The sequence below is a fragment of the Podarcis bocagei genome (genome assembly GCF_964188305.1).
Source record: "Podarcis bocagei genome assembly, chromosome: 4".
In the NCBI taxonomy this organism is placed as follows: domain Eukaryota; kingdom Metazoa; phylum Chordata; class Lepidosauria; order Squamata; family Lacertidae; genus Podarcis; species Podarcis bocagei.
Window position 1 is genome coordinate 69,852,366 of NC_138128.1, and position 12,005 is coordinate 69,864,370.

The 12,005-nt window shown below is 39.1% G+C and overlaps 1 protein-coding gene across 18 annotated transcripts in view; it reads right to left on the reverse strand.

Moving 5' to 3' along the window:
• The window catches only part of PCDH15 (protocadherin related 15), a 678,468-nt gene that overhangs the window by 63,270 nt on the left and 603,193 nt on the right, over nt 1-12,005 (reverse strand). For all 18 annotated transcript variants that reach the window (XM_081189558.1, XM_081189550.1, XM_081189563.1 and 15 more), the window contains one exon: nt 4,893-5,020. In XM_081189558.1, the coding sequence (XP_081045684.1) occupies nt 4,893-5,020 (128 nt within the window). The remainder of the gene's footprint in view (nt 1-4,892; nt 5,021-12,005) is intronic.

The window sequence follows — 12,005 nt, forward strand, 5'->3', positions numbered from 1 at the left end:
GCTGGCCACATGACCCGGAAGCTGTACGCCAGCTCCTTCGGCCAATAAAGCGAGATGAGCGCTGCAACCCCAGAGTCGGCCATGACTGGACCTAATGGTCAGGGGTCCCTTTACCTTTACCTGAAAAGCATCACAAAGACAAATAATCATAGATGCTCATAGATGGTTTGGAGGAGCCTTGTGTCTTTGTGATTTCCCCTCTGGAATTTGGGGTTGCGAGCTGGAACTGTGGAGCTGATGGTGGTTTCTAGTCTGGTGACTTGGGGCTTTTCAGGAAGGCAGTAAGAAGTGTCCAGGTTGACTAATTCATGGATGGCAGAAACCTGACCTTTTGTCTTTTACCAATGGCAATACTCTCTACTGCTGTGTCCTGTTTGAGCTTTGGCTTGTCTGCATAGGAATTCTATTACTTGCTGGATACTTGTCCCACATGCTCAGCTGCTTTTGTTCCAAGCTACTACAATTTCTTCCAGAATATTTTTTGTCTCCAAGCTTTCTTTTTTCCCTGCTTTTTTTTTTTTGCCAGTTGCCACTCTATATACTGGACATTTTTCTTAAGCCCAATCCATCTTTTGCCCCTAAAATTCCCAGCAAGGCTCATGAATCACACAATGCACCCTCATTCCTTTTCTCAGGTAAAGCAGCTACAGCCTCCATTTGTCTTTCATACCGCCCTTCATTATTAATGGTTTTACTTCTTCAGTGTGTCACCTCGCTCTGTATTGTTCCTTCCCAGTCCCCTTTAATTCTGGGTTTCTTGATCTCAGTTTGGCTTTTTTTATATACTTTCGTGAGTACAAATCTACTAGAAAACAGACAATGTAAAAATGATACCTTCTTACTCAGCAGATCTCCCTTGTGCATTCATCATAATACTGCCTACTGCAAGAATAAAGAAGTTCTTGCAACTTTTTAACTTGAAGTAAAATAGCCATGCAACAAGAGACAGGCATTTTGGAAATAGGCATTTAACTCAGTATGCTAAATTCCTACAGATCTGAGTATCCAGTGCTACACCGAGTCTCATTTCCCAGGCTAACAATACTGTAAAAGTGACTCCTGTGCCTCCGTTACCCTGATAAAATACTAGTGATGATTGCAGTATCTGTGAATACTTTTACTTGCTATGCTTCTATGTTTGAATGCAAAGATGCTTTACCTGTTGTGAAGTATGATTTAAAAAATAATAATTACGGAAGGCAAGATAATTACTTCAAGATTTGTGATCTAACTTTCATCAATTAAATAAAATTCATCTGCAGAAATTCAACAGAAGGCACTTCTAGACTAACTGTATTTTATCATTTCTTTTTCCTAAATGAATATATATCCCAACTGAGGGTTAACAGCTCTATTCAGAATGCACTATATGCAAGCTTTGGAAGAGTTAAAACTCCCCACAAATTTGTGGCAATGCCTATATTTCCTAATTGGTTGTATTCGTTTTTTTGCTTAGATTTATCATTGTCAATGACCTGCTGTTTTACTGCTGAGAAACTCCTAGTAATAGCAATAAGAAGGAAACATCCATACGTCAGCAAAGTTTTGGAGCATCCCTCTTGCGCATTAAAAGATCAAGTACCTTTCCCCTTACATCTTATTTTAAAGAGTGCACATTTAATGATCTTTGCTGTTAAATTTACAATGGCATGACTTGCTTTTACATTCAAATGCAAGCATCTTCAAAACTAACTATAAGTATGCAATGAATTTCTTTCATACTGGTATTAATGCAATTTTTAAACTTCAGGGTCAAAGTGACATTGGTTGAGAAGGCTTGACTTGATTTTAAGCATACTGCTTTCTCCAATTTAATGAGGACAATTATGAACTTCAGAATCCTAAATTACAATGTAGAACTTTAAAGAAATTTTAAGCCAGAAGTGCCCTTTTCCATTTCTGAGAACACTATTTTTGTAGTCTAGTTACATAAAACTTAACTTATGTCTAGACACATAAACATGGCAGGGTATTTTATAGTTACTTTTTGCTTTCTTTTCATTTGCTGCCTTGTAATGCTATGCAATAGTGAAGGAGAAATAAACTGCAGGGTTGTTATTCATTTCATGATTTTATGTAACCTGCAGATTTAGTTGTTCTGTACTTTCTTGCTGCCTATCTAGAGAGACAATTCTTTGGAAAAGGTACAGATACAACTTTCATTTACATTCATTCTAAAAGACTTACTGTTTGGAAGGGGTAAAAGTCAATCAACGTGGAAAATGCACTTCATGGATCAAGTAAATTGATCTTCGTTTCCCTACATAATGGATGTGTATGATGATTTTTTGTATAAACATGGAATATACGTACAGTTAAGGTTGTTTTGTGATTGCTGTTTCAATGGTTGAGTCAAAATCTCTCTCTCTCTCTCCTTACTATAATGGCTTCTGGGATGGAATAAAGTCAACCTATATTTTGGATTATTTACTTGCAATTTTAAGAATGGTTATTCAAAAGTGAGTCTCGCTGAGCTCAGAAGGGTTTGTTCCTTTGGTAAACAAATTTAGGATTAGAGTGCTAAATTCTGTAAAAGTCTATAAGGCAAAATGTGGAAGGTCAGATGTAAGAGGTCAAAAATTAGACAGAACATAAGAGGCTCACCTAATCCAGCATTTTGTACTCACAATGGCCAACTAAATGCCTATGGGTATCCCACAAGTAGGACCTGTATGTAACAGTGCTCTCCTCACTTGTGGTACTCAGCAACTGGTATTAAATGGTATAAAGCAATAGATGATACAGTGGCCAACATCAGAGACAGGACGTGGTCATAATCAATGTCATTATTTTAGGGTTAAAAAGAAAGTTGGGTGACAGTTAGATACAGAAAGAAGCAGTCATAAATATAAAATAAAACAAACGAAGAAACAAAACCCACTATAGTAAGATGCCCACATTTGTGACGTATGAGATGATAGCTGGGCTTTTACTAATGAATAGTGCAATTCTATGCATGTCTACTCAGATGTAAGTTCCACTGAACTGAATCATGTATAGGGCTGCAATCGAATTCAGCCAAATTTTGCTCAACCATCTCTTGTTAATGGAACACATTTCTGTGGATAAGAAATGCCTTCATTCTTTTTACATTGGTGAGCAAGAGGATGGAACTGATGGGTTTCTTTATGGCAACTAATTATAACTATAGACTGGCTGTAAATAGAAATTACAACAGTAGTTTAATTCTCTGTGATACGAGCACTTTTATTCTTCTGACTATAGTCAATCCAGTGATTGTACATTTCTATAGCACATTTATGGATAATCAAGTACTCCTAATAGCCTCTGCCCACTTCTTAAGCTATAATGATTCCTGCTTAGCCTTTCTGATTTCAGGGTTTGCTTTCCTGGATGTAGATTTCCTCCCAATAGGCTTCCTGTCTCCTGCTGCTACTGTCAGAGACAGTGAGAAAATATGAATGATGAGAGCTTACTTCTTCCCCTCCTCTAAATCTTAACCTAACCATAATACCTCTGAGTTAACATTATGAAGAACTACCTTGAGGGAAAATAATGGGCCTCTTTAATAAACTGCTGTCATTCTCCATTAGATTTCTAGCTCCCTAAATCAGGTCCAAATAAGAGAATTCTTGGTAGGCCAGGCATCCATGGACACTTTTCAACAAACCTGTCAGCAATTTAGATTCTTCCCCATGTTGACTGCACAAAATGCAAGATGAGGAAGATAGAAAAGGACACACATAAGTGTATTCTAGTCACATGTAATCTCTTCATAAACATACTTGCTTATATGGTACTTTTCCCATTATCTTTCCCCCTACTCCCTTCAAATGCAACACCCTGGTATACAAGTTTTTAAAATGTATACAAACATCAAGTAGTGAATCTGATTTCAGAGCAATTTTATGCTTTTGTGTGTATAGAAAAATAGTCAAAAAATATTTTTAGATAACAGCCTTAGTAGAAAGGACCTCTGCCCAATTCGGACCCACCCCCTTCCCCAATGTCTCCTGTAATATTCTCAACTCTCTGGAGAGGTTTTTCAAGGGTAAAGATGGCTGTAGAGGGAGAAGGAGGGGAGTCAGGGATAAGAAAATCCCTTTCCATGAAATTAGCTGCATTCATGGTTCTTGGGATCCATGCCATCTTCTCTGAAGCCACTCTTACTGATTTTGATGCTGTTAACATGTAAGTATGGATGCTTGGATTAAAGCCTTATTTTAATTTTATGATTCAGTATTGCTATGTGAAAAGTGCTTTTCCTTCAGGGATCAAAAGATGGTGGAAAGAAAAGCTCCAAGACTGGGGACAGCTGTTCAAACTCTTTGCCATGCCTCTGGTGCCTATCTCACCGCCACCACCAAAGACACCAGGGCAAGTGCTTCTATGTGGAACTATAAGAAAGGACAAGTCAATGTAACAGTAGTGGCAGCCGCTGCTGCATTGGAGCTGCAATTTCCAATGGGCTAGCCCATGCCCACCAGTTAGAATCTCATGCCAGTACCAAAACCCTAGCACCTCCTCTCTGCACATGTGAATGGACTATCAGGACTGACACATAAGCATGCCTTTAAAAAGTATGATTATGGTATTAATTATACTATACTATAATAATACTATAATAATGTATTATTATAGTAAGTATAAATGAATATTTATACTTTAGTAATTATAAATAATTGTATATTGAATCAGTTCTGAAATTTCTTTTCACAAGCAAACCTTCACACCCATAAATAACAAAATATCTGTATACATACCAAATGGCATCTTTGCATCCTGATAGACTCGAAGCTAAGTGTTAGAATAGGCAGGTGGATTTGCTTTACACAGTTGCACCTTTTGAGGACATCCAAATGAACATATAATATTTAGACATCCAAAATACAGGACTCTTGACCTCAGCCATGTGCTTGTTTAATTCTCACCTTCACTTTCATCACGGAAGCAAACATTCTAGCATCTTCAGACACGCCTCCTATGTATTGCTTTCTTGTGAAGACAGGAGCATGGTCATTTTCATCCTGTACTTCAATGAACACCTTGGCAGTATTACCTAAAATAAAACACAAGGAATTAGAAGAATTTGGCTACACACTGAGTGCTTTTAAGTAATCAGCATTTCTGAAAAGAGACACATAATGGAAGGAAATTAATTTGTAGCATTAATGCCCTGATCTTAAAGGCCTGCAGAGGCACACTGTGCACATTGCATAGAGTGGCTTGCGGCCAACGTTGCTAAAATAGTATTCTGTGTGAGACTTGCTGGCCTATGCAACTCCATTATATAATGCTTCCTCCACTGCATGGAGTTTTGAAGTTGTAGCTGCTATGATACCCACAACAGCATTTAGGTGAAATGTTCCTTTGTCCTTTTCTTTAGCTCCAGAATGACTTTGGGTGGTATCACTGCCCCGCATATGAGCATGGTCATGGTAGTTATTGCCTGCTGCAATTGCACAGATCCATACTTCAAGGGCCACAATATTTTACTGATGTGGCACATGATTATTATTTATTAAATGTATATTCCACCTTTCCTCCAAAATGAGCCAGCAGTCGTGACAGGGCACTGATATTGCAGTGACTGCAGTTCATTCTGAAAACAGACTAGAATTTCACATGGTTGGGTTGTTAATCACACAGAGACCATTTCACAACAAGGAGTGAGGGCAGGGTAGCAAAGTGGTAAAGGTGAAGCCATTATTGAGTGGAAGAAGAAACAAGGTGGTAGGATTTGTGGGGTTTGTGTTTAGTGAGACAAAGAGATTGATGTGGGACTAGTCACAGCATGTATTTATGACTCTCTGTCATATGAAAGTCTTGGTAGGTATCTCTTAGGAATGGGAAATTTTGCCTCAGAATATAGCAAGGTAGCAGGTTGAACGATATGGCTACGAACTCTATCATCATCAATGCATAGACTGAGGCATCTAATCAAATGAAATCTAGCCTTGTATTTGTAACTACAATTTGGTTCCCAGCTTGAACTGAATATGAGTAATCGTACTAATAAAATGGATACCAAACTCACTGCAGCCAAATAATAGATCTTAGATTTGAAATAACTTTCTTTCTGGTAACCTTGGGCCACAAGAGCACAAAGCCTGAACATCAATATGAAAAGTACATAGTAATCTACCCCCCAAAAAAACCCCATATCACTTTCAGACTCCATAATCAAAGAAGTTGACACATTGTCGAAAACAGTGAAAAGTCAGTTTGCTGAAAGAAATCCCATTTGCCAGTGAGAAATGATTTCCTTTCAGAGTTGATTCTTTTCCATGACGGCAAGTTATGGCTGTTTTATACTGCTATATATGGGGCATGTTTTCTTCATATCCGTCACCCTGATTATTTTGGTCTCTTTTCTTTTTGAGTACCGTATTGAAAAGAGTTCCATAGCTGTATCTGGAACAGAAACCACTTCCTATATTGGCCAAGGTGTCAACAATATGACATCTTTTGAAGTCCAACCATTGGAAAAAAATATAACTTCATAAGAAAATGGAATCTCATGCTTTATATGCATGAGAAGATAAACAAGGAACTGGTGATACCTCAGCAGAATATCCAGTTATTCAATTTCTTTGTTGATGTCTACAGGTCTTGTTTTAAATCACCACAAGGTGATGCTTCTATAATTTTCTGTTGCAGACAGTTGCACCCTTCCCTCCCTGCAATTTATTTCTTTGTGACTGTTTCCCTACCTATTGACACCAACGTAATGGAAAATACAGTGGTGCCCCACAAGACGAATGCCTCGCAAGACAGAAAACTCGCTAGACGAAAGAGTTTTCCGTTTTGGAGGTGCTTCGCAAAACAAATTTCCTATGGGCTTGCTTCGCAAGACGACAATGTCTTGCGAGTTCCTGCTGGTTCCCCCCCCTTTTTCTAAGCTGCTAAGCAGCTTATCAGCTGATCCGATCAGCAGATAAGCCGCTAAAAGCCACTAATAGCGCTAATCCGCTAATCCGTCAATGGGCTTGCTTCGCAAGACGAAAAAACCGCTAGACGAAGAGAATCAGAGAATCATAGAACGGATTCTTTTCGTCTTGCGAGGCACCACTGTACCTTTGGTAGCTCTAGGCTGGAATAGTTTGGGGGGGTCTGTTTTGTAGGCATACTGCAGGAATGAATGGACTTTGGATTCAGAGCATCCAAGGCTGCTTCTGACACATGCTATTTCAGCTCCTACTGCCAGTCATAAATCTACACCTATGAATCTTTCTATGGGCATACTGGGGATCTCTTGGCTCCACCAGAACTCCCATCTCCCAGCCTTCAGCAGTGGCTAAAATTGCTCTGCTAGTTTAGAACGACGGCAGTGAATTGTTCTCAGCAGTTCCTTTACTTCAGATATGCAGTGAAAGAGTATTTTGCACAATTATAATCTATATAAATGTTCCAGATTTGCAGAGCTTGTAAATTGCTAGTTATTGGCAGACTACTCCAGGAGTAAAGATTAATTTAAGTTCCATGTTTGCTGGACAGCAGAAATTTGCATAATATATTTAAAATTTAAATTAAATATTTCTTCAATAATGCTTGCTGTTCTTGATTTGACAGTAAACGGGGAGGGGGAGGGGGGAGAACCAATGTGGCGTAATGGAACTTACTGGGTAGCCTGTTACTCAGTCTAACCTACCTCACAAGGTTCTTGTGAATATAAATTGAAGATGGTGCCTTGAGTTCCTTTGAAGAAAAATGGGATAAATGTATTTTTTTAAAAAACCCTATTTGCAGTTGTGCTCCCCACTGATATTTGCATAATCACCAAGATGCTTCCAATTTTTAAACAAGGTATAAAGGTCAATTTTTATTTTAACTATAACAACAACAAACCATATATATATTGTTTTAGAGGTTTCCTAATGACTTGCCACATACTACCTCAGTAATCCTTATAACTATCGATCAAGGGAGAGCAGTATTACCACAACTCTGTTGTTTGTGTTCTAGAGGCTTATTAGAAGGAATAGGAGGGGGAAAGGGCAGTAGGAAAAGAGTTTCTTAAAAGAAAATAAAGTGTGATATTTCTGTGAGTAGAACCCACATTACAAAATAAATGTTTAGACCATCTCCGCCTTCCCTGCCTGGTGCACTATGTATTGCTAGAATCAGTGCCTTTTTTGGTAAAAGGTGGCAGGACTCATTTTTTGATAAATGTACTGTGGGCTGCTAGCACATAATGGCTCCCACAGGCAGGGAAAAACAGGAGTAATGGTACTTTGGAACAGTAAGTACCATCACAAAAGAGGCTCTGCTAGAATCACAGAATTGTAGAATTGAAATGAAGGGACCATAAATACCATCTATTCCAACCCCCTGCAATGCAAGAATCTTTCACTCATTGTGGGGCTTGAACCCACGACCCTGAGATTAAGAGTCTCATGCTCTACCGACTGAGAAGCAGAACTTCTCCTTAGCCAAAAGACTGAGAAGCCCTTTCAAGACTTAGCCAGACATGACCCAAGTCAAATACAAATGGCCGATCAGGTCATGTTGCTGAACATTTATGTCATGTTCTGCAACAGGAAATAATAAGTGAACTGCATTATAACTTCTATTTATGTTTTCTGTTAAAAGTTGAGAGAGAATTAAATCCACTTTCAACTTCTTCTTTTTAAACTAAGCTAGCTAAAATGTTACTGTGAAAGGCAACTGACAGACCTTGGTTTGGTAGCTTTCAGTACTTCCAGGTCATCGAAAGAAAGCTGAAACTGGAGCATACAAGAGGTGTTTTCAACACTACTAGTCTACTTAGCTCAATATATTTATTCAAATGTCAAGTAATCCCTTCCTCTGCATAATTAAAATTATTCTGTTATTTCTGTGTCTTTTAATTTCTGACATTAAACTATTAAAGCCTTTAGTCCATATAGTTATTTATCTACATAAATCAATCTACCTTCCAGCTTTAACTTCGATGACATTTAATTTCATTAACACCTTCATTTCAGCTCATCAGTTCATTTTTATACATGGCATATATTTCATTGGTTTGGCAGCTTGAGAGCACAGCATCTGTGAGTCACTCATTATTTAACTCTTTCCTGCTAAGAAGCTCCCAAGCAACCAGCAGCTGACTATAATGGAAGAATTAATATGTCAAAATATAGCCATTGGTTTGTCTTCCAGTCTGGGCTAACAGATGTTATAATCCCAGATCTCATTCTTCACACAAGCAGATATATGCAAAAGGAATGTATTTGTTTTGATTGTGGAGGCAACTGCAAAAACACCATGTGTGACATAGACACATCTAATCTATCTATCAAGTCTAATTTACGACAGACTTTTGTGTCACTCTCAACTATGAAATGGAATCCAGCATGAGATTAGGGAGGCAAAGGGTACAGTGTATGTCCGTAGGAGCAGGTGTTATTCTAAAGTTATTGAGATATATGGAGGAAAGTAGGCTAGCATAATCCTGCCCGCTTCCCCAGGATTCCCCCCCCCCCAGCATGGAAGCTTTAGCCCCCTCCATGAGTTATCCCTCAAGCAATCATTGTGTGGAAGCAGAATGCGAGACTCACTTCGGGGGTTCTACATCTTGGTGGGAGTCTACCTGTGAATAGGAGTCTCTCCCCTACAGATGCATCTCTCAGCACATGAATGGCAGAGAGGTGAAGCTGATAGACAACAGCTTGGGATCAGTGTGTGAGACCCATATTTATACCCTCACATGCAATCATTAATCATGTGAGGGGGAAGACCTGAATGGGCGTTTAAGTTTTAAATATTGGGCTTTATTTTCAATACAGAAACTATGCAACCCCTACAAATGAAGAAACTGCAAACTCTCCCTTATTGCCCTCTACAAACCCGCATTATTTTACTGGCTACTCTAGAAATTTTGGCTTAAAACCAAGAGTGCTATTTTGCTAGTGGAAAATGTTTTCCTCTTCAGTAAGGGCTGTTTCTGATGAAGTGGAAACATGCTGTGTGAGTAAAGTGAGGCCAAACCTAGATTTCTTCCACTCACAAAACTCTTTTCATGAGGTGTTTTTTAATGGTCCACTGAAGTTTATTTGCTATCACATGAATTTTCTTTCTCCACTATATTTCTCATCACTGTGAGACTAGCACTTATTCAAGAGTTCACATAACGGCAGTAATATATTTTCTCCTTCTGCTCACAGTTGCTTAGATCCACCCCATGTAATGGCAAAAGCAATAATAAATATTTAACTTTTATTTGGGACTTCAAAATATCCAGAGTACTTTACATACATTATCTCATCTCAGAACTCACTATAACAGCTTGAAATACATGCTGGTACTATTATCCTGCAGAGGAGTGGAGACTGAGAGGAAACTGAGAGAATTGTAGCTTGCCTGAAGTCATGTAATTCACAACTGAGGTGAGATTACAACCAGAGATTTCCCAACTCAGACTCTTAGACACTCTGCTGCACTAGCTCTTGACTTGCTTTACCTACAGCTCATTCCTTCTTCACTATACAGTGGTGCCTCGCAAGACGAAATTAATCCGTTCCGTGAGTCTCTTCGTCTAGCGGTTTTTTCGTCTTGTGAAGGAACTCTATTAGCGGCTTAGCGGATTAGCGCTATTAGCGGTTTAGCGGCTATTAAAGGCCAAAGGCTATTAAAGGATTAGCGGATTAGCAGCTAAAAGGCTATTAGCGGCTTAGCAGCTTAGAAAAAAGGGGGGAAGCGGGGGAAAAAATCGGAACACTTGCAAGACGTTTTCGTCTTGCAAAGCAAGCCCATAGGGGAAATCGTCTTGCGAAGCAGCTCAAAAACAGAAAACCCTTTCGTCTAGTGGGTTTTCCGTCTTGCGAGGCATTCGTCTTGCGGGGCACCACTGTATCTGATCTTTTTCTCTTTTTTAAAACAAAAAAGCATGGTGAATGCTTCCAAGATAGAGGCATTTTGCACTAGATAAAGGTGAGGCTCAGAAAGGACAATGATAGGTTTTAAACAGGCAATATTGTAATATATCAAGAATAGTTTTATACTTCATTATTCACACCTTATTTCTCTTCATGGTGATAAATTTCAGGGGTGCAGTGCCTACCTATATTTGGTTTCCCTGAGAAGGGAGGTGACTGGAGATGATAATAATAATAATAATAATAATAATAATAATAATAATAATAATTTATTATTTGTACCCCGCCCATCTGGCTGGGTTTCCCCAGCCACTCTGGGCGGCTTCCATAGAAACCAAAAATACAGTAAAATATCACAGATTAAAAACTTCCCTGAACAGGGCTGCCTTAAGATGTCTTCTAAATGTCATTTATCGCTTTAACATCTGATGGGAGGGCGTTCCACAGGGCGGTCGCCACTACCGAGAAGGTCCTCTGCCTGGTTCCCTGTAGCTTTGCTTCTCGCAATGAGGGAACCGCCAGAAGGCCCTCGGCGCTGGACCTCAGCGTCCAGGCAGAACGATGGGGGTGGAGATGACAGGCAGACAATTCTGTCAAATCCAGTTTCTCATTTTTCCAATCTTAAGCTCAGTTCTCAACATTTCTGTGCTTTAAAAGTGCTCATGAAAATTGATCAGCATTTTAGGGCAAATTTCTCCTAAAGTAGACATTATTTTTGTAGGTAATTTTGCCTAATATGCACATTTTTGCAAAACAAATTTCCTTGGTATGCTCTTTTAACTAACATGCATTTTATGCACACTTTATCCTAGTATATGCATTTATGCACACATTACTTGGCTGGAGAACAGCATTGCAAAATTTGGAGAAATGTTTTGAAAGGTGGCTGTGTTTCAGCTTGCGCATTGTTTAGGAAACTGAGAGTTTGGTACATGCATATTTGAATGCAAACTGAATAAATTATCTCCTCCATCCCTACTGGAGGCCTATGGTATCTTGTAACAGCTGAGTGAAGGAAAGGTGGATACACACCAAAACTCCAGATTTACTGCCAACATCAGATCTCCAGAAGGAGGCAGTGAGCACCCCAAAATGCTACTAGATTACAGAGCCTCTAAAGCTCTCTTTCCCCAGATCTCTCCCAGTTGGACTCATTCTATGACTCAATCTGCAATTCTGTTGTTT